The 21,166-nt window shown below is 34.3% G+C and overlaps 3 protein-coding genes and 1 pseudogene across 18 annotated transcripts; all 4 read left to right on the forward strand.

Moving 5' to 3' along the window:
* The first annotated feature begins 68 nt into the window (after positions 1–68).
* Positions 69–4,642, forward strand: LOC123202934 (annotated as a pseudogene).
* Positions 4,643–5,646: 1,004 nt separating this feature from the next.
* LOC123203090 (splicing factor U2af small subunit A-like) lies at positions 5,647–10,378 on the forward strand. 14 transcript variants are annotated; one of them, XR_006499174.1, is made up of 4 exons: positions 5,647–6,632; positions 9,143–9,239; positions 9,368–9,448; positions 9,991–10,378. XR_006499174.1 is itself a non-coding variant. In XM_044619266.1 (3 exons), the coding sequence occupies exon 1, from the start codon at positions 5,776–5,778 to the stop codon at positions 6,619–6,621; it is 846 nt and encodes a 281-aa protein (XP_044475201.1). In that variant the 5' UTR covers positions 5,647–5,775; the 3' UTR covers positions 6,622–6,632; positions 8,485–8,492; positions 9,143–9,328. The 14 variants fall into 14 exon arrangements, 3 of the variants coding, with proteins under 3 accessions (XP_044475201.1, XP_044475202.1, XP_044475200.1); XR_006499169.1 differs by lacking the exons at positions 9,368–9,448; positions 9,991–10,378 and adding exons at positions 8,442–8,492; positions 8,849–9,038 and having other exon boundaries at positions 9,143–9,328; XR_006499175.1 differs by lacking the exons at positions 9,368–9,448; positions 9,991–10,378 and adding exons at positions 8,449–8,492; positions 8,849–9,038 and having other exon boundaries at positions 9,143–9,328.
* Positions 10,313–12,366, forward strand: LOC123203089 (bZIP transcription factor 60-like). Its single transcript, XM_044619264.1, has 3 exons — positions 10,313–10,815; positions 11,092–11,315; positions 11,911–12,366. Exons 1-3 carry the CDS (start codon positions 10,355–10,357, stop codon positions 12,153–12,155), a joined length of 930 nt encoding a protein of 309 aa, XP_044475199.1. The 5' UTR covers positions 10,313–10,354; the 3' UTR covers positions 12,156–12,366.
* A 1,356-nt stretch (positions 12,367–13,722) lies between these two features.
* On the forward strand, positions 13,723–20,157 carry LOC123202583 (pyrophosphate--fructose 6-phosphate 1-phosphotransferase subunit alpha-like). Of its 3 annotated transcripts, none has more exons than XM_044618525.1 (19): positions 13,723–13,941; positions 14,922–15,094; positions 15,388–15,500; positions 15,697–15,771; positions 15,867–15,980; positions 16,087–16,154; positions 16,349–16,435; positions 16,789–16,842; positions 17,088–17,168; positions 17,275–17,368; positions 17,458–17,534; positions 17,717–17,827; positions 17,929–17,973; positions 18,048–18,104; positions 18,184–18,288; positions 18,406–18,522; positions 18,661–18,764; positions 18,927–19,092; positions 19,757–20,157. In XM_044618525.1, exons 1-19 carry the CDS (start codon positions 13,852–13,854, stop codon positions 19,880–19,882), a joined length of 1,857 nt encoding a protein of 618 aa, XP_044474460.1. In that variant the 5' UTR covers positions 13,723–13,851; the 3' UTR covers positions 19,883–20,157. The 3 variants fall into 3 exon arrangements, with proteins under 3 accessions (XP_044474460.1, XP_044474461.1, XP_044474462.1); XM_044618526.1 differs by having other exon boundaries at positions 13,724–13,941; positions 16,349–16,432; XM_044618527.1 differs by having other exon boundaries at positions 13,725–13,941; positions 16,349–16,432; positions 17,461–17,534.
* Positions 20,158–21,166: the final 1,009 nt, after the last annotated feature.

Genomic DNA, 21,166 nt, shown 5'->3' on the forward strand with positions numbered 1-21,166 from the left:
CTTATGGGCTTTCTAGTAATTTTGCGTCATTGTGGTAGGGGCCTTGGATTTGACCAGGACGGTGACGTTCAATTATTTGTGGACAGCGTTTACAAGAGCTATCGATACCAACCACCGCCTTTGGAAAGTTGGGATAAGTTCCAAATACAAAGCTGAAAAGACTGCTTTGCCATTGGTATAATACCTCACTTATAACTAAAGTTTTACTTTATATTCATGAGTTCCAAACTTTTTTATTTTTTGAAGAGTAAATTACTACTTTACACTTGAGGTTTGGGTAAGCCATAGATTTTCACCCACTGAAATCTTAAATTATAATTTTTTACCTGAAATTTAAATATATTAATATTGTAAATAATTGTGTTACTTTAAATATTTAATTATCCTTGATCACGACTGTTGGCAATCCGACTTTGTTTGTCATGGAATTTAATTTGAAAACTTGATTGGGTGGAATCGCATCTTGGTTGATGTGATTTACCAGCTAAAATTATAACCAATGGGTAATCCAATTCTTGCATTGGAAAAAGTGTAAATCATAGAATTGTCCTTTTTCAAATCTGATTCAAGGTTAAATCTTGTAAATAATATTAAGCCTCAAGTTAAACTAGATTAACGTTATTTAATTAATACTTAAATGCTACAGGCTTTGCTTGTTCCTGGGCCCCTAAGTGCAACGAGGACACTATAAGTCTTGGCCCAGCCTCGTTAATCGACCTATGTATTGTATCATTTCAAAATTTTAATCTTGTTTCCATCATTTCTATTCTCCGAGATTAATGGAGGATTTCCAGATTCAGAGCATAGATCCAGAGACAGAGTTTCTTGCATCCAAACAAGAAACTGAGAATGAGTGGGAACTCTTCAAGGTAAACATTAGGCATTTGAAGAGAGGCCGCAACATGCGTCTGCTTAACAACTCCCTTGCCTCACACAACGACATTCAACTTAAGAAGTCTCTACTTGAAAATCGAAGGTTCTTATTCCTTCCTGTATATTCTTCTTGTTTGTTTTTATGCGCTTCTTTAATCCGCCTATTCTTAATTTTTTTTTTTTTTTAGGAGGCTGATTGAAGCTATCGACGAGTACCAAGGTGACGATCCTCTCCACCCATGGATCCACTGAGTGTTTTATGTTATACAACTTGATGGTTCCCAAAATACATAAAAGATAAAGAGAAATGAATTTGTTTTATCTTTTACATTCAAGGTGTATAAAATGGGCTCAAGAGGCTTTTCCTGCTGGTGGAGACAGTTCAGGATTGGTTGTGATATATGAACAGTGTGTTCGCACGTTTTGGCATTCAGAACGTTACAAGGATGATCTGCGCTACCTTGTTGTGCGGCTGGAATACGTGAGTTTATTTTTCTCTTCAAATATTTCCCTGCTTTGGATTTTCTTGTGTCTCACTATGAACATTTTCTTTTGCGGGCTGAAAACTGTGTTGATGCAGAAGTCATTTTCAGTTTCCTGAAGGCCAATAATATTGGGAAGACGCATTCTGCATATTACATAGCCTATGCTTTGTATATGGAATCCAAGTCTAAGATGAAAGCTGCAAATGACCTATTCAACCTTGGAATATCTAGGCAAACTTCTGTCTGATTTCACATGCAATAAATAGTAGATTGAAATCCATGCTTATATATTGAACCAATAATTTTCCATGCTTTAAGAAGAGTGGTTTTGCACATTGGATTATTTGTATGCGGGTTGATGTTATCGTTTCAATCAAACAACCATGCATGAATTAGCAAAAGTAGGACCATATTGTCAAATTTATAGTTGGACTGTACTGTCAAGGGCTGGCTCTGGAGTACAAAATTCAAATAATTTTCAACACCTTGGTGTTTTGGGAATGACATGACAACACAATAGCCCAATTTTGATCATGAATGGGATCAATAATGTTACAGTAGCATCAAATCCTTTAAGAAATTCTTCGTTTCAATTCTAATGCACATCATTCGAGAAATTTGCATAAATTAGGATCTTAGTTCTCTTTTCCTTTTAACAGGAATGCTCAACCGACAGAAAAATTGACTATGCCTACAAAAAGTTTCTTGTACGCTCAATGAGAAGACCAAAAGCTGCTGATGTATGCAACTTCTGGTAAATGAGTGGATTTCATTCAAGTTTTCAGCACACTATTTATCACTTTTTTTTTCCTACAAACTACAGGAGGACTTGGAGGAAAATCACTTGCCTGCCAGACGCTTAGCAACCGTCCTGGCTAGGGAAGATAATAGTAAGTGGCAGTGATGTCTGTCTCTCTAAGTTTTGCATGATATATTGCTAATCTCCTTTGGCTTCCTCTTGCTGCAGGAAGCCAGGCTATGCAGAGTACGGATCAGCAGAGGAAAAAGTTGAAGCCAGATGGGTAAGATTATTGCTAGTTTTCCTCTCATCAGTTTTTGTCTATTACAAATTTGTTTTATATTTTCATTTTACAGCTCAGCGGACATGTTCTTTTAATAATGCCCAAATTTGTATTGGTGTCACCACAATGAATTGACATTTAGCTATTTCTTGTTGAGCAGTTAAATGACTCTGAGTAATCTTTTCTCTCATAATTGTATCATAGATGTGCTTTTCCTATGGCTTCCATTATGGATTGACTTTGCTAACCATATTCTAGAATCTACTTCATGATTTCTTCATTTTCATATATGATGTGATTTTGCTTCTATAGGAATAAAAAAACTTAATTTCATACTTACAAAGATACAATTGTTGATATTATGTCAAGTCATCAAACGGATAAGTCAAAGATGGATAATTCTTCCTAGCACAATCTTGGTGTTAAAGCTATTAGTTTTAGAGATAAAATCGTTATTTTATATTTAATATTAAAATAAACTTAAATTTGATTTCATTTTTCTCCTTAAGCTCTAACAATTAATAATTTCTCCTAAACCTGAGTTTTCAAAAACTGCATTTTCTCCTTAGGATTTTCAAACTTTCATAGTTTTTCAATAATGATTAGCGATCTCTAGGCACCGTCTCTTTCTCTTTGGCACGTCTTTCTTCCGATCATGCTCTTTCCGACATCGTGAGGTGTCGTCGTCAACAAAGATGATTCGTCTGTCTTTGACGAAGGCGAATGTCTTCGTCGACGATGAAAGGAGCAGGGCCAAAAAAAGGACGGGTCGAAAAGGAAGAGACAGTACTTGAAAATAGCCAAGTGTCATCGAAAAAATTAGATCTAAAAGTTTGAAAACTTTATGGAGAAAATATAGTTTTTGAAAACATGGATTAAGAAAGATTGTTAGTTTTTAGGGTTTAGCGGGGGAAATGATATAACTAATAGACTCAGTTAATTTTAACAGCTTATAGGTAGATAAATGAGATTTTCAAAATTAACGGGAGAAAACTTGAGAAATCAACATACTTTAGAGGGGGAATAAGTCCTTTGGCCTTAATAGTTTTATGGAGTGTTCATATTAGTCATACTTACAAACAGCTAAAAAGATATTGAGATATATCCGAAGTACACAATCTGATGGTATTTTTTATTTATATGTTGATAGTAATGGTCTTATTGGTTATATAGATAGTGATTAAGTTGGTGATATAATTGAAAGGAGGAGTACTTCAAGTTATGTTTTTTATTCAGGGTCTAGTGTGTTTTCATGGTCTTCTAAAAAACAAGAAGTTGTGGTTTTATCAATAGCTGAGACAAAGTATATGGTAACAACAAATAGTGCTACTTAAGCTGCATGGTTAAGGGGATACTTGAGTTCTTACAACAGAAACAAGATGTTCTAATAAAAATATTTTGTGATAACAAGTCTATTATTGATTTGACTAAAAATCTAGTTTATCATGATCGCAGCAAGCACATTAGTATCAAGTATCACTACATACAGGATTAGGTGTAAAATAAGGAGATAGAGATTGACTATTGCAAGACTAAAGATCAAGCGGTTGACATCTTTATAAAGCCATTGAAGTTGGAGACGTTTGTGAAGCTGAAGAAGATGTTGGGCATGTTCAAATTTGAGGAAATTGGTTTAAGGGAGACAATGTGAGAATTAAGCCAATTTTTATTAGTTTATTTAATTGGTCTATGAAAACTTGTTTTTACAGAGGTTATTGTCAATTTTTTTTTACAATGGTTGGTTTCTTCATTTTTTGCGTAAACTTTGTAGTTATGGTTGAGTAATGATTTTTATAATTGTTCTATGATAGATCGGTGTAATGAATTAAAAATTAAAAGTTCTACCTCATAAATTTGTTTTTTCTGATCATCATTTTTGTTTTTCTGATTTTTTTGATTTTTCTTAACCAATATTTTGGAAAAAAAAAAGAAGATAAAGATTAACTTTGTCTAGCTCAACTTTTTTGCAGGAAAACAGAGCTATTGAGAAAGAACACATTGCCTAATTTCCCTCCTAGCAGCATTCTTAGATGATTATATTATGAAGGTCGTTCTTCACAAAGATTTAACAGTGCGTGCTTTTTTCTCTAAGGCCTAATTCATGTTTGTTCGTTATGTTTCAAATTCTTCTAAAACAATAAAAGATGTAGTGCACAAATGCATGCTTGTGCAATATGTTGGAGTTTGCCGCTTTCTTGTCTATGTAACAGTGAAATTTGTTTCTTTGTCTTCTTAGTTTGAATCTTATGTGTTTGCTTGCAAGGTGCATTTGTTTTATTATTGAGTGAGAGGTGCATTTAAGTTAAGTTGAGCTTGAGTTTAGAATAATTTAAATTCAATTCAGCTTAAGAAGAGTTGAAATCAAGTTTAAATTCAAGTTTTATGACTTCCTCTTAAAATAGTTTGAGTTTCATTTAGTTTAAAAAAAGTCAAGCTTGAAGCTAGATATTGTAGTTGACTCAAATCAAATCAAAATTTTTAAACTTATGAATTTAATGAGTTAAACACTTTTTAAGTTCGAACTTGAAAATATAAAACTCTTAAACTCAAGTTCGAATTAGATGAGTTCATTTTAAATTTATTCAAGTTAAACTAAAAAATGATCTCAAATCAGCTCGATTTAAATCTAATTTTAAGATTTCTATTAGTATGACATATTATATTTACTAGTTTCATAGGTCTTAAACAGTGCTTTAAAACCATACCTCGTTGGTTTAATTGAAAATCAGTGTCAAATTTAATTTGGTTTAAATTATGGTTAAAACACATTTTTATCATCTGATAAGGTTAATTTGGCTTTGAATTGAGCGAATCATGATGGATCGCAGTTAAATGGTTGGGTTTACAAAGCTTTGTTTCTCACATTGATAGTTGTTAAAAATTGAAACTGAACTTAGCTTTTGGTATTATGCTTGAACACAAAAATATTTTTGTTGTCGAATGTTATTTAATAAATATATTTAATATATAATTTTAATTATATTATCTTAACGTTACCTGTTCACCGGGCCAGTCAACTTGGAGACCGGCCCCTTTGACCAGCTTATGGTTCGCCGTGAGTCTAAAATCAGTGGATTTGGTTTTAATTATCTAACGAGAAGTAAAGGACGGGCTTCATCCATGCATATGAAAAATTAGACAGGCCTAGCTCGCACCAAGGAGGATGGATGGGCCGAGTCTGGACTTTGGCCGGGCTTTACAGCCCATCCCAATTGCTTCTAAATCCTCCAATCAGATGCTCAGTATAAGTATTTACACATCCATATACATATACGGATATACCTCCAGAAAAAGCAGACGGTCCCGGGAAACAAGTCTGGAACCTTCCAAAATCCATTTCCCCATCTCTCGTCTCCTCCTCCTAGTTCTACCGAAACCCAAACCAAACCCTATCCATGGCGGAGCATTTGGCTTCGATCTTTGGCACAGAGAAGGACCGCGTCAACTGTCCCTTTTATTTCAAGATCGGCGCCTGTCGTCACGGTGACCGTTGCTCTCGCCTCCATAATCGCCCCACGACCTCCCCGACTCTCTTACTGTCAAACATGTACCAGCGCCCTGACATGATCACTCCAGGCGTCGACGCCCAGGGCCAGCCAATCGACCCTCGCAAAATCCAAGAACACTTTGAGGACTTCTACGAAGACATCTTTGAAGAACTCGGCAAGTTCGGTGAGATCGAGAGCCTTAATGTCTGCGATAACCTCGCCGACCACATGATCGGAAATGTTTATGTCCAGTTTAAAGAGGAAGACCAAGCTGCCGCCGCTTTACAAGCTCTGCAAGGAAGATTTTATTCCGGTCGTCCGATAATAGCCGATTTCTCTCCAGTGACGGATTTCCGTGAAGCCACGTGTCGGCAATTCGAGGAGAATAACTGTAACCGAGGCGGGTATTGTAATTTTATGCACGTGAAACTGATTGGGCGGGATTTAAGGAGGAAGCTATTTGGGAGGTACCGTGGATATCGTATTAGTAGAAGCAGGAGCCGGAGTCTGAGTCCGAGACACAGAAGAGATAAGGATTATTATGATAGGCGTGATAGAGATAGAGATTATAGGGATAGGGACCGGGACCGGGACCGTGGAAGGTACAAATATGATAGAGACAGCAGAGACAGAGATGATAGAAAGAGAATACACTCTACGCCTAGAAGGAGCAGGAGTCCTGTTAGAGAGGGAAGTGAGGAGCGTAGAGCAAGAATTGAACAATGGAACCGAGAAAGGGAAGAGAATCTGTGACCTAACTAGTGGTAAATCATTTTAGTTGGCTCGGATACTTGCTTTATTATCAATTTTTTTCTTTTAATTCCGGATTCAAAGTGTCATGTCATGGTTTTGTTACTGGTCTGTGATAGTTATCTGACTCCAGTAGTTTTGAGTTGCTGCTTTAGTGCTACTCTTATCAACCGGGATTGTTGAGCTTATGTGTTCTGTTCATTGTTTGCCTCCTTGTTGTATGCAAAACCTGTAACTCCTATTTAGGCTGATCATCTTTTGTTTTTAAGTTCTCTTGTCCACTTTTGTTGTGGACATCTTGTAAATTTTCATCAGTTTTCTTTTACCAGTCTCGTTTCATTGAGGTTAATGGTTGGCTTTGTTTAGGATGCTTCAAACTTATTCGGATGAATGAGAGATGCTTCTAGCTGGGTGATTATATACTCACTGTGTGATGGTAATTAGATTCTGTTTTTAGTTAATAAATAACTCTTAGTCTCATCTGGATTTTAAACACTTACACGTGGATGCCAAGTTGGGGTATACAATAATACTTCATGTACAAACGGTTGGATACTAACAGTTGCAAAGAAAGTCATATGTCACAAGTATAAATGGTTGGGTACTCATGGTTACGAAGAAAGTGATATGTCATAAGGACAAACGATCAGGTAATAGTGGTTACAAAGAGTGTTATATTTCATAATATAATTGAATGATTATGAATTAGAGATAACAATTAGATAAGTTAATTTCTTTGAATCCATTAGTACCCACTATATGCACATATAGTCTTATCGTGGGGATATTTATTAATATAGGAGTTTTGTTTTCAGGCTACATATTATGTAGTGAGTTTAGCTCCCGAAGATATTTTTAGAATTTGTTACTCCTTATAGACTATGTCTGGTTGTTTTTTAGACTCACTCGCAGGGATATTTATTAATATAGGAGTTTTGTTTTCAGGCTAAAGATTATGTAGTGATGTTAGCTCCTGAAGAATTTTTTTTTTTTTGAATTAATTACTCCTAATGGACTAAATCTGAACCTGGTGTTGGTTCTCTGGACAGAATAGACTAAATCTAATTTCGCCAATGTTTTTTTTACAATCATGATAAATGCATTGAAGGTTTGGCTTCAACTTCAAGGCCTATTGTGTATAACTAGTAAACCAGGGGGGTTTCAAGAGTTTGTTTAGTTATTGTCCTTTTTATCTGACTACCGTTATTTCATTATTGTGTTTGGAGAGCATTTAATGTTCTGACCTGCAATATGCAAGGTGAATATAGGTCCATATTTTATTGTGGTTTTTAGATAACCTTGAATCTACAGCAATTTAGTGTGTCTAAGTTGAGCCCTACCTGATACTGAAGTCTTTTTGTTTTTGTATGAGCTAGTCTTAATAGACTAAGTTCAGTAAGAACCATACTCAGTTTGTTATAACATTGAATGTGGCTCTTATTTTCTGTTATTTAATGTTGTAGAACATAGCACCAGAGTGAACCTTTTAATGTGAAATAGTTCCCCAACAAGTGTCTGTTAGATTAGGTTTTTAATGCATAAATATGTGAGATTGGCTTTAGTGTCAGCCGTGCATGTTAGATGAAAAAAATGGATATTCTGGATGCTACCACTGTTTTGGATTGTGTCATAAAATTATATAATTTATTATTTAAAAAACTTATCTCATGAGCGAAAACTAATTTAGGGAGCCTTCACTTTATGGGGCTCTACTGAAGACTATAAGAGTAGGGTCATAAGTGGGTTCTGATTTTTTTCTTTTACTCATAATCAAACTCATATTTTTTTTCCTAATGTTTCTTTCTTGTTTCTTTCGAGCAAAGATTCTAGGGCTGAATCTGTTCCTGACTTGACAGAATTTGTCAGAATTCACAGTAAGTCATTCACTTAGTTTCTTAATCTTGCACCTTTGATTCTTTCATTGACTTCAGAGGAAAATGTACTGTGGATGGGAAAACTGATTTTAAGATTATTTTACTATTTGTAGGTGCAGTAGATTCAATATCATCTTTCTTATTATTGTTGTGGGTTAAGCAAAAATACGTAGCACCATTAGATTGGTTATTCTATTCTCAGGAAGAACTATGTCAATCTTTATGGATAAATTCTGTCTCCTAATTTTCTTTTTCTCTTTTCCTAATTCCAGTGCATAAGTCGTCTGTCATGTTGTGCAAAGTTAATTGAGTTTGTATGATTGCCAAGCTTTACACTTTCTTTACCTTCTTTATAGGGTTGGATTTGATTTAAGCTATTTGAACTTGGATTGAATCCAAAATAAAATTGTCTTTTAAGTTCGAGCGATAGTTTATCAATCTCATGCTAGCTCTTTGGAATTTACATTGACAAGTACTTTCTTTGGGTCGGGATCAAATCGAGCCCTGCTTCTCTAGCTACTGGATGCGTTGTTTCAGTACTAATGAGTAAGCTCGATCATTTGTTCAAAGCTTCTGGGAACACTAGTATAATAATGCTGTAAATATATCATGACCCATGAAGAACTCCTAATGTTAAGGAAATGTTTCAGGGGTATTCCTTTCTAGCTGGAGCATAAATGATGATTGGCCGCATTTTAAACCTGATTCCACCTCTGAAACTATAACTTCACAATCATTTAGTCTAAGGTGATGTACTATTCAGATTTAGCTTTTGTATTCTTTAACTTCACAAAATGCAGTGCAAGACTTTATGAGTGTATTGTTAGTGTAATAAATGTCTTGAGGTGATTGGTAAGCCTTTTCGATCATTGAAGGTGGGAGCAAATCTGATGGCTCTGAAGTGGAGGTTGGTATATCCCTTAGAAATCCACTCTTCAGTGAAGGGATAATCTAAGGTAATATACTGTTCAGCTTCCGAGGCCGGGAGTTTTATAGGCTTATTATTTGGTCAGGAAAATGCTAACAAATGCAATCATTGCCTACTAAGCAGTTGATTACGCTAAATTTACGTGGGGAAACGGTTTGACGGGGAAGATCAAAAAGCAGTTGATTACGCTGCATTGAATTTTTTTTTTTTAAATGTAATTCAATTTGACCTAAATTGAATTTGTCTTACTTTGGAAAAGTTATTCGGTCACTTAAAAAATTTAGTCCAACAATAAAAGGGTATTATAATTTTTTCACTTTGTACACCCCTGTCAGAATAACAGATTTTATTAAGGGGGATTAACTATGGGTAGAAAATTGTTTTTTCTCAAAGTTTAAGGGTGAGAAAAAAATTCGTTTAGTTTTGGGTGAAAAATGTCTTTTCCAAAGTTTAAACGCGGAAAAACGAATCGTTAAATAATGGGTGAAAAAGTCATTCAGCTTTACAATTCAAAGCAGCTCAATTTTAAAACCATCGAACCTTCGAAATTTATTTTATTTTTTGAAACAGAACCAGATTACTCCACGTGTACAGCCAAGATCGCTTCTCATGCTCCACTTGCTGTGTTTCCATTGGTCGAATGACGGCAACACAGTCTAATGGATCACATGTTGCGCGGAACGTTTTTTATTTGTCCACGTCATCAATCGCTAGTATGTATGTGGCTTCTGACCAAACCTGCACACAGAGGAACGGTTATGGTAAATGTAGATCAGTCTTTTGCTTGCTCACGAAGCAGCCAAATACGCGTCCAAGACTGTCGCATTATCACGATATATTTGGCCTTCGTTCAGCATCTATGAAAAATAGTCTTCTTCTTCTTTTATTTTTTCATTTGTTTGCTTTTGTTTTTAACTTTTGCTAGTAAATAGTTATGGAAGATAACGTGTTTATCGAATATGACATTGATTGGAACGATCTTTTCACGGAATTGTCGGATCCATCACCGGCGGAGACTTTCTCGAATCCGTCGTCAGACGTTTTGGTGTCTTCGTGGGCTGCGGAGATCGAAAGCTTGTTAATGAAGGATAATGATGATGACGACCAATTAGAGCTGCTGAATCAGCAATCGCTCGACAATTTCTTTTCAGATATACTTGTTGATTCACCTGCTGCTGCTTCTGCGGAGGTCATTGACGTGGCGGCTGCGACTGATAAAGACTCTAATGTTTCCGATGAATCTGTTCCTGTTACTCCAGAGGAGGAAGAGAAGCGCGTCCACGAAATAGAAGCCAATGACAACAACTATAGCAGCGAAAATAATGACACCAGTAACAATGATAAGGATGGCGATGCTGACGGAGCTGACGATCCCATCTCCAAGAAACGGAGAAGGTATCTCTAGTTCCTTAAAAAAATTATTTTTAAACCCTAATAGTTTTTTAAGGTTTAATTAGGATGCTTGAGATTGATAAATTGAACTTTGTGGACAAGATATTGATGTAAGTTTGTAGTCTGAGTATCTTTGTCTTCGTTCTGATTCTGATGCTTTTATCATATCTATGGACAATTATATTTTTAATGATGTATAATTTTGGAAAATTTAATTTTATATTGTATGTATGGAATGAGAATTAAAAAGGGTGTTTGGTCATTTATATGATTTTCCAGACAGTTGAGAAACAGGGATGCAGCAGTTAGATCGAGGGAGCGGAAGAAGACGTATGTGAAGGATCTTGAAATGAAGAGCAGGTACTTAGAAGGCGAATGCAGGAAACTGGGGCGGTTGCTTCAGTGTGTTCTTGCAGAAAATCAAGTTCTTCGTCTTAGTTTACAAAAAGGCAGTGCATTTGGTGCATCCTCAGCCAAGCAGGAGTCTGCCGTGCTCTTGTTGGGTATGGCTCATGAATCATCTTTCATTTGTTTTTGCTCATTTCTGATCCTTGCTGCTATTGTAGTTGTCAAGGTGCCAAGTTGGAACTACAGATAAATCTGTATATGATTCTTTTTTTTAAATTGTCGATTGCATTGTGTTGGTTCTGATCTTTTCAGGCTCATGTAAGGCTGTCAATTAGGCTTGGATTCCAACTGAGCCGAACTCAAATTGAGCCAAATTCTGAGCTAAGCTGGATTGGAGCGGATCCAGCCCTAGTTATAATACCATATAACTTGATTATATGGCATTTTTACATAACATTGTTCTGTTTTGCACATTTACTTCTCAAATGCAGAAATAAAAATAAAAAATAACAACAGGAATGACACAAATAAATTTAAATATGTTTTATTAACAGTCAATGCCATCATATTCAAACATGCTTGTTCAATTATAGGTATTGAGTTTGTACAGCTTTTTGCCAAATCATTATTCTGGTTTGGTTTCATTTAGTTACCAAGTTTATCTTCTGTGGCTTTCATTTGGGATGTTCCTTCTAATTTGTTGATCTTTTCAGTATTTTTTAAGTATCTTTGATCTTCCTTGATTTGCAGAATCCCTGCTGTTGGGTTCCCTGCTTTGGTTCCTGGGCATCATCAGCCTGTTTATCCCCACACTAATCCAGACAAATCTGGAGTTGGTTCCACTGGAAAACGTCGAAGAGAAAGCTCTTGGAAATCTGGCTCCAAGAGGAGCAGAAAGTAAGTTTTTGATATTCTCTATGTTAAAATCTCGGAGATGCAAAGCTTCAAGGACAAAGATGAAAATGAGAGATGATATTCTTAGAGTTTTGGCATGATGCTTCCTTTTTACGAGTGAGTGAGAACATATCGAATCCTTTTTTATGAGGGGATGCTGAAGGTTGAATAGCTAGAAACAGAATACTAGGGAACAGTTATAATGTTACAGGAGTCTATAAGAACTATGATATGTTATGGACATTTGTTCTCTGTGCTTTCGTTTTAAGTTATTTTTATGATATAATATTGATAGTTTCTTGTTTGGTTTAATAAGATGTGGTTTTTATAATTCAGTCCCTCTTGGAGATTTCATAGAAGATGAAAAACATTAAGATGCAAGATATCGCCTTGAATAATTCACTTAGCCTGAGTTTGACCTACAAATCCTTGGCTGTCTGGTAGTTGTGTTTGAGGAATCAAAACTGGTATCAAGCAGATGAATGAAGTTGAACTTGGGGTAGGATTCAATCCAGGCTGAGCCCAAATAAATCTCAACTTGAGATTGGTTTGAATCTTAGATCGAGGTCTATCTCTATTTTAGATAGACAAGTTGAGATTTGAATTAAATATGAAATAGAGAAAATGCTCAAAAGAGATGTTGAGAGTGGTTCTGTCAGGGATACCCAGACTGCATGCATACATACAAACGTGTTCTTATAGTTGGGTTCTGTTTTGGTACAGGCAAGTTAGTGGACTTCTCTTAATTTACATGATTACCCTTACCAGTATATCCATCCAATGTGCATGACTAAGGTTGGATTAAAATAAAAAAGAATTAATTTGCGATCGGTTAAAGGTTGATGAGTTGAAATTTAAATTTGATTAAAAAGCAATTTAACATTAGATTGGATCTAAATTAATTTGAATTCGGCTCATTTAATGCAATTGTAGTTATTATATAATAACAAATTATTAATATCTCCTCAAACAATCTTAATACGCCCAGATGAAAAAATTGTTCTTACATCTTAAGATATTTCTTATTTACTGTAGACTACATTTTATTTTTGGGAAAATGAAAACATCTTAATTAACCTTTGGTAAATATCTCTATAGATCTCAAATCTATCTTAAAAATGGTTTTTTGAGTAATTTCATGTTAACATAAGAGTGAATTGAAGGAAGATTTAAAACAATTTGATAAAATATTAAAGAAGATGTGATGTAAAATATAATTACAAGATTTGTAATTGTAAATTAAGGGGGATCTATCCGATTTGTTAAGTAATACATATGATAAAAGGAGATTACATCGAGAAAAATGAATCAGTTTGAAATTCTTTTTTCATCTTATACGATAACAAATTTATGTTAATTAGAGGGTAATTTTGTCAAAAAATAAAAATTCAAGAGGTTAAAAATTGTTATAAGGATGATGGATGTTTATTTAAAAAATAATGAGGGTATTTATGTCATTGAGGCCAAAACCGTTAGGAAAATTTAGATGACCAGATTAATGTTTAAACACCTAATATGGGATATATTAGTTATTACCCTATTAATGAAACGGGGTGTCATTATGTAAAATCAGGTGACTAAACTGTGGGTGTGTCGGAAATAACACATAAAATAAAAGGGCGAAATGATAAGTAATTCAAACAGAAATTTAACACGTAGGCTTGGTTTGTATCGCCCGGTGTTTTTTCCCCCTATAAAAACGGCCTTTTAAAGCTTAACAAGAAACAAAATCAATTCAAATCGAAACCTCCAACTTCAGCACTGCTCAAGCAAGCGTACAAAGAGAAGAAGACAACAATGAACTCAGATTTCGGCATTACTAGAGAACTCTCTGACCTTCAAAAACTACGATCTCTCTACCAGCCGGAGCTTCCTCCATGCCTCCAGGTTCATTCATTTCGCTTTCGAACCGTTTAATAAATTTTTTTCATGGTTTTTGAAGCGTATGTTATATGAATGATTTTGATGTTGTAGCGTTAATCTCTGGTTTCTGAAATCCAAGTTTTTGATTTGGTGAACTTTGATGAGTTGATGTTATTCTATTCTATTCGTCATTTTGGTTGATGTGGTTTGGTTGTCGAGTAGATCTGCCGAGATGGTGATTTTTTCGGCTGATTTGTACCGTTAGATCTTGTGTTTATAGGCAATGAAAGATCGCGTACAGCTTTGATACTGTAAATTATAATAACAATAATGTTTCAGTTTCGGTGTTGCACTCTCTAATGCATTGCTTTCCTGTTATGTGCATGTTTAGTACAGCTTATTTATTCCAGATTATTGGATTAAATAATCAATTATACATGTTTAATAACTTATGTGAATTATTTAATTGTGTATTATTAGTAATGATCCAAAATCCAATGGAATAAGCTTATTTTGAATTATTGGATATAATGAATTTTTTATATTTCTAATCCGAAAGTTAAAGAATTAGGCATACTGGACATCTTAAAACAAATAATATGTTTGCAAAACAGTATTATTAATTAAATTAAGATTATTCATAATCCAATAATCATAAGTTGTAACAAACATGTAAGAATGAATTATCACATATTCCCTTATTTCTATAATCATAATCCACAATTTCTTCTATATTCGTAATACAATAATAATAAGATGTGCTAAATGAGCACTACATTTAGGTTTGGAACAATTAAGTATCCATTGGCTTTTATTATGTGTCTACTCATCTTGTCATCTTTTCAACACAACAGTACACTCTATTTGATGCTTTGATACATTTATTTCGTTTTTAAGATGTCTTTTGAGGAGATAGGTTATTTTTATTGGTCGCATTGATGACTATTTGTCAGAAAATCTGCTAATTTTGTTGTTATTATTTCTTGAAATTTCCTATGGTCCAGGGAACTACTGTCAGAGTGGAGTTTGGTGATTCAGCAACTGCAGCTGACCCTGCTGGTACCCACACCATAAGCCGAACCTTTCCACATACTTATGGTCAGCCTTTGGCTCACTTTCTCCGGAAAACTACAAAAGTGCCTGATGCTCATGTCATAACTGAACATCTAGCTATTAGGTATGCTGTGTTCATTTGACTATTACTTTTACATGCCTTTCAATAATATATTATTCAACTCTTGATCTCCCAGGAAAGCATTGGGTATGGTTTAATTATGTTAAATAATTTTCTGTGATCTGTACTTTTGATCTAACACTGTTAAAATCTCTTAAAATAGCACCTACCTTGTTTTGAAGTACCTACATATAAGTAACTGTTTGCATTCTCAAAAGAACTGATTTTCTTTTTTTTTCATCGAAAGGAAAAAGACTGATCTTATAAGCTTTGACCGATGTGTTTTCCTTTAATAGGGTGGGCATTGTCTTCTGTGGAAGACAGTCACCTGGTGGACACAATGTCATTTGGGGTCTTTACAATGCAATTAAACTACACAACCCAAAAAGTACTTTGCTTGGGTTTTTGGGTAAGTTTTTCGTTTTTTGAATGAGCAAGCATGCAGTTGTTTTGAACCCTAGTGCAAGTGTAATAATTTTTCAATAATCTTATACATTGGCATCTGATTTGGATTTGGTCATACCTCCTGTTTTTTGAGTGTAGTCATCATCATTACAGATGGGTAAGTTTCTTTCTTAAGACACTTTTTTTCCATCTGTAAACAGGTGGTTCTGAGGGCTTGTTTGCAAAGAAGACTCTTGAGATCACAGATGACATCCTTTCAACCTACAAAAATCAAGGTAGGTAGTTGCATTGAGCTATGTGTTGTTGAGATATTTTATTTTTATGCGATGTGAAGTCTAACAAGCTTTGAAATATGGCTGTGCTTGACTAGGTGGTTATGATTTGCTGGGAAGAACAAAGGATCAAATCAGGTCAACAGAGCAAGTTAATGCTGCATTAACTGCATGCAAAGATCTAAAACTGGATGGCCTTGTCATTATTGGAGGTAAATATGATGCTTCAGGATTTATGCGTTTGCTTACCTCTCTGTGTGTGTGTGTGTGTGTATTTATCTATATATTATTAAACATGCAACTGTGGTACTTTTGAAGGGGTAACATCAAACACAGATGCTGCTTATCTTGCTGAAACATTTGCTGAAGCGAAATGCCCAACAAAGGTATTTCTCGTGGTCTTTGCTTTATCTTTAAAGAATAAATCCAGAAAAACAAAGTAGTTTTTGCTCTGTTAGTACTAGGTAACTTTTCTAATGCTCTTATTTTAATTATGGACCTGGGAATTTGTCTAACTTTCTTTAGGTGTGATTTCTGTGTCACCTGTATTTACTGAATGTGTACAATTGGAATTTTGCAGGTGGTTGGTGTTCCCGTTACTTTGAATGGAGACCTCAAGAATCAATTTGTAGAAACCAATGTTGGTTTTGATACAATATGCAAGGTAGTAGTAAGAAATTATATAATGTTTTGGTTATGAAAGTAAAATGGTCTTGGCTGGTTCCTTAATTTTCTGGGAAACATTAACAAAGACACGGATGCCGATTTCTTCATACTTCTGGATGTAAGAAGTAACTGATCTATAATATTTTGGCAAAGGGCAACTTGGGCATGAACACTCTAAACTAAATATTGGTATTGATATTCGTCTGTTGATATTTTAACACACTGTACATGAAAATTTAAGATTTGCTATAACGTATATACTCTGCAGTGATTTTTTAATATTATGGAAGCTATAGAAGCAATCACTATTGCTTGGAGATTATATGAAAACTAATGGTTCTTCTCTACACACAGGTCAATTCACAGCTGATCAGCAATGTGTGCACTGATGCTCTCTCTGCTGAGAAGGTAATTGCATTTAACATGATTTTTCATCTCTTAGGTTTGCAGAAGGGCTTTTCTTTGAGAAGCAAGAACATCATGTATCATTGTTGAACTTGTTTAACTTAAATTTTTTTCCTTTTTTAAGGTGGAAATTTTACATTATAGATGAGCTAATAAGTTTTATGTGATTTACGCTGGTGTTTATTCACTAGTTGCGTTGGATTTTGTTACTCATCTTCCAAAAGCTTCTAACATTTTTCTCTTCCCAGTATTATTATTTTATCCGTCTCATGGGTCGAAAGGCATCACATGTTGCTTTGGAATGCACCCTCCAGTCTCATCCAAATATGGTTTGTATTCTTTGCTTGTTACAACATTTATGTCCAATGTAGCTATTGTATACCTTTTTCCCACTTTAACTTCTTTTAATATGTATTTTATATATCATTTTTGCAGGTAATTCTAGGTGAAGAGGTTGCGGCTTCAAAGCTTACTCTTTTTGACCTGACAAAACAAATTTGTGATTCTGTTCAAGCTAGAGCTGAACAAGGTTTTTAATATCTGCTATGCTTTTTTCTTTTTTTCCTTTTTCCTCATGTTGTGGATGATTATAATTATGGTTATCTGATATATATGAAGCAGACAAGAATCATGGGGTCATCCTGCTGCCAGAAGGTCTTATAGAAAGTATTCCTGAAGTGTATGCTCTTTTGAAGGTAACTCATGCATCAAAGAAGTGATACCTTTTTGTGGTGCCTCTGCTATTTGTTCTCTCTCTCTCGCCCCCTTGCTGGAGAGAAAAGGGTTCTGGATTGTCGTTTCTTTTCAACCTAAGGATAATGCTTCTTCTTACATGAGTTAGTGATTCTGTGGGTTGACATTGCTCTTTTGTACTTAGGAAATTCATAGTCTTCTCAGGCAAGGTGTCTCTGCTGATAACATTTCTTCCCAACTTTCACCCTGGGCATCAGCTCTATTTGAATTTTTGCCAGTCTTTATTAAGAAACAGGTTCAGTCTCTTCAAATTTCTTACGTAAAAGACACAGTTGCTTACTATAAGATTTAATGTGCGATGATTTCTATCTAATAGTGGTATGTTTAATCTCTCAGCTTCTCCTTCATCCTGAATCAGATGATTCTGCACAATTATCCCAGGTAACAAGCTTGAGATATATGTGAAAATATTGAACTTTGGATTCCAGATTTCTCACTTGCTCACAATTTATCAGATTGAGACAGAGAAACTTCTAGCGCATCTTGTGGAAACTGAAATGAACAAGCGACTGGTATGATCCCCCACAGCTTTCTTTCATAACATTTAGTTTGATGAAATTTTAGCAGCTTATGTCTTTATGTTTTGAGCAGAAAGAGGGAACATACAAGGGTAAAAAATTCAATGCTATCTGCCACTTCTTTGGTTATCAGGCTCGGGGATCCTTGCCGTCAAAGTTTGACTGTGACTATGCCTTTGTAGGTTATCACTATATGTTGCTGTGGCTTCTCATTAAAATCTTTCTGTTCTCTCTCTCTCGAGTTGTGGCTGTCTAGAATCATTTGTTAATCAATTCTGATTCAATATGAACTCAGGTTCTTGGACACATTGCCTATCATATTCTTGCGGCTAGTTTGAATGGTTACATGGCAACCGTGACAAATCTGAAGAATCCTCTGAATAAGTGGCGTTGTGGTGCAGCTCCAATTACAGTTGGGTTTTCATTCTGTTTCCTTTTGTAGTCTTCCTCAGGATGGATGGAAAAATATTAGTTTTTTTTTGTTTTTACTGTTTTTCTCTCTACCTTTAACTGAAGTGTTAACTTCTTTACTATGCTTGATAAACCTTAGTCCATGATGACTGTGAAACGTTGGTCTCAAAATCCGGGTGCCTCTTCCCTTGGACGACCTGCTATTCATCCAGCAACTGTGGATATGAAAGGGAAAGCATACGAGTAAGTTCATTCTTTACAAACTGTGACGTTGATTTCAAAATGTATCTCTTTCTCACCTGTTCTGAAATTTGATGACATCTCTGCTGTATTGTGCAAGTTAATGGTCACTGTGACTTTTATCTATCACTGATTCTTATCTGCTGCATTATTTTTTTTTTGCAGTTTGCTGAGACAAAATGCAACAAGATTCTTGCTGGATGATCTCTATAGAAATCCTGGACCCCTACAATTTGAAGGTCCTGGTGCCGATGCCAAAGCTGTAACTCTCTGTGTTGAAGACCAGGATTACATGGGCCGTATCAAGGAATTGCAAGTATATCTTGACAAGGTGCTTAAATTATTTTTTCTGTTAAATCTTTATGTGCTTTTAAATAGTATAGGTATTTTAGATATTTTTGGAGGGAATGGGATAAAAAAATCTAGCGTTAAATTAGATTTAAATTGATTAAATTTGAGTCGAGTTTAACCCAAATTTATTATTCAATTCAAACTAGTCGAATTCAAGTTAGAGTTTCAATTTGATAGTTTGGTTTATTTATTTTTCTAACAACTATTACTCTCGTTGGAGATACTGTTTATCCTTTCAATAATACTATTTATTGCTGACAATATTGTTCTACTCTTAAATGATATTATTTTTGCTAGTAAAACTGTTTATCTCATTGATAATCTTCCAGCAATACTATACACCAGTTCGTTTGAACTGGATATAAAAGATTTAAGCTGAGCTTGAGCCAGCCTAGGCTTAGCTCAAATCCACTCCTATTGATTAATCACATTTTCTGGCAAACAAATCTTGGCATATAAACAAACCAGTTTTGGCAGAATTTGAGGGGTGCATAACTCCAAGAATTTGTTTCAGTAGCATGTAGGGCAGGATTGGGAATACTTGTGTTTTCATCATAACCAGTATTTCGGGTGAATGTTATTAAACATTTGGTATGTGTACACAAGTTATCATGCGATAACTTTTTTCCTCTTTGCTTGCCCAGGTGCGAACCATTGTGAAACCTGGCTGTTCACAAGAGGTACTGAAAGCAGCTTTGAGTGTAATGGCTTCAGTGACAGAAGTTCTCTCGGTGATGTCATCCTCATCTGGAGGCCAGACATCTCTCTAGGAAGACTCAATCGATCATCTCTTGCTGCTGTCAATGGTATTGGTAGTCCAGAATTCTTCGGCACCTGGTCTTCATCTTTCGTAATTTATAGAACGAATTGCAGGTGCAGAACTTTTCGTAATAAACTGAGTTCTTTTCTTTCACTACAACAATTTTTTGTGTTAGATAATAACAAGAGGCATGTCTTGCGAGTTTCCGTAAGGTGAAATCTTTGAACTTGAGTGCTTATGCAACGCTTTGAATGGAATCAAACGAGAATGGCTATTTGCCAGATATGTTGTAGTGGCTGTGGAAAGAAGACATGGAATTTTCAGATTCTTTTTCTTACGTTAGAGTTCAGCAACTTTTGGGGTTTCTCTGAAATTTTGAATTTTAATTCTTCCCAAATGAGAAATTTAGATTGCAAATGACCTAGCCGTGCATATAAGCTTGAATATTAAAAAAAAAAATGTCTAATTCTCGATTTTTTTTAAATTTCTATCTTGATTATTCCCATTTGGGAAAATATAGTAGAACTCTGAATCCAGTTAGGTTGTCGTTATAATAATAATTAAAATAGTTAAAAATTACTTTTATTACTATACAAAAAAGTTAAGAGTGTACTAAAATATTGTTTTGCTTTTTTTTTTTCATTCTTAATAATATAAATATAATCTATATATAATTTAATTATTAACAAAAATAAAAAAAATTGGTATATTATTATAAAAATCAATATTAATAAATGTGGATATTTTGAATATGTAAAATTTTAAAAATTTATTAATATATTATTTTAATCAAATCATAAGTTTGCTACTAATAAACTTTAGTTATTTGAATTTAAGTTTAAAATCAAATTCAAACTACTTAAACTCAAGTTTGATTTAATTTTAAAATAATTAAGTTAAATTTGGCTTGCTAACACCTATGTGACGACAAGAGGACAAGAGAACAGATCACGTGGTTAGTAGGCAATACAAGCAAAGTAATAATAGGGTATTTAATTTAAATAATATTTTATTATCAAAAAAGAATATTTTGAATATAGATTATTTAAAAGATTATTGAGTATAAATAATTATTATATTTAATAAAATGAATAGATATAAATAATTATCGTATTTGATTAAAGATAATAAAAGAGTACTAATAAATTATTTTACTTAAATATTTTTAGATATAACTATTTTTAAATATTTTAATATTATTTATTATATTAATTAAAAATAAATTTATTTTTATATTAAAAATTAATAAATTATAATATAATTATAATAAGATATTATTATAATTTTTTATTAT

Source organism: Mangifera indica, chromosome 19, assembly GCF_011075055.1.
Source record: "Mangifera indica cultivar Alphonso chromosome 19, CATAS_Mindica_2.1, whole genome shotgun sequence".
In the NCBI taxonomy this organism is placed as follows: Eukaryota; Viridiplantae; Streptophyta; class Magnoliopsida; order Sapindales; family Anacardiaceae; genus Mangifera; species Mangifera indica.

Coding starts and splice junctions, on each gene's coding strand:
- LOC123202583 (XM_044618525.1), top strand. CDS start 13,852: ATGAACTCAGATTTCGGCATTACTAGAGAACTCTCTGACCTTCAAAAA. Junction 15,501..15,696: donor TACTTTGCTTGGGTTTTTGG/GTAAGTTTTTCG, acceptor ATCTGTAAACAG/GTGGTTCTGAGGGCTTGTTT. Junction 15,772..15,866: donor TTCAACCTACAAAAATCAAG/GTAGGTAGTTGC, acceptor GTGCTTGACTAG/GTGGTTATGATTTGCTGGGA.
- LOC123203089 (XM_044619264.1), top strand. CDS start 10,355: ATGGAAGATAACGTGTTTATCGAATATGACATTGATTGGAACGATCTT. Junction 10,816..11,091: donor ATCTCCAAGAAACGGAGAAG/GTATCTCTAGTT, acceptor ATGATTTTCCAG/ACAGTTGAGAAACAGGGATG. Junction 11,316..11,910: donor GTCTGCCGTGCTCTTGTTGG/GTATGGCTCATG, acceptor CTTGATTTGCAG/AATCCCTGCTGTTGGGTTCC.
- LOC123203090 (XM_044619267.1), top strand. CDS start 5,776: ATGGCGGAGCATTTGGCTTCGATCTTTGGCACAGAGAAGGACCGCGTC.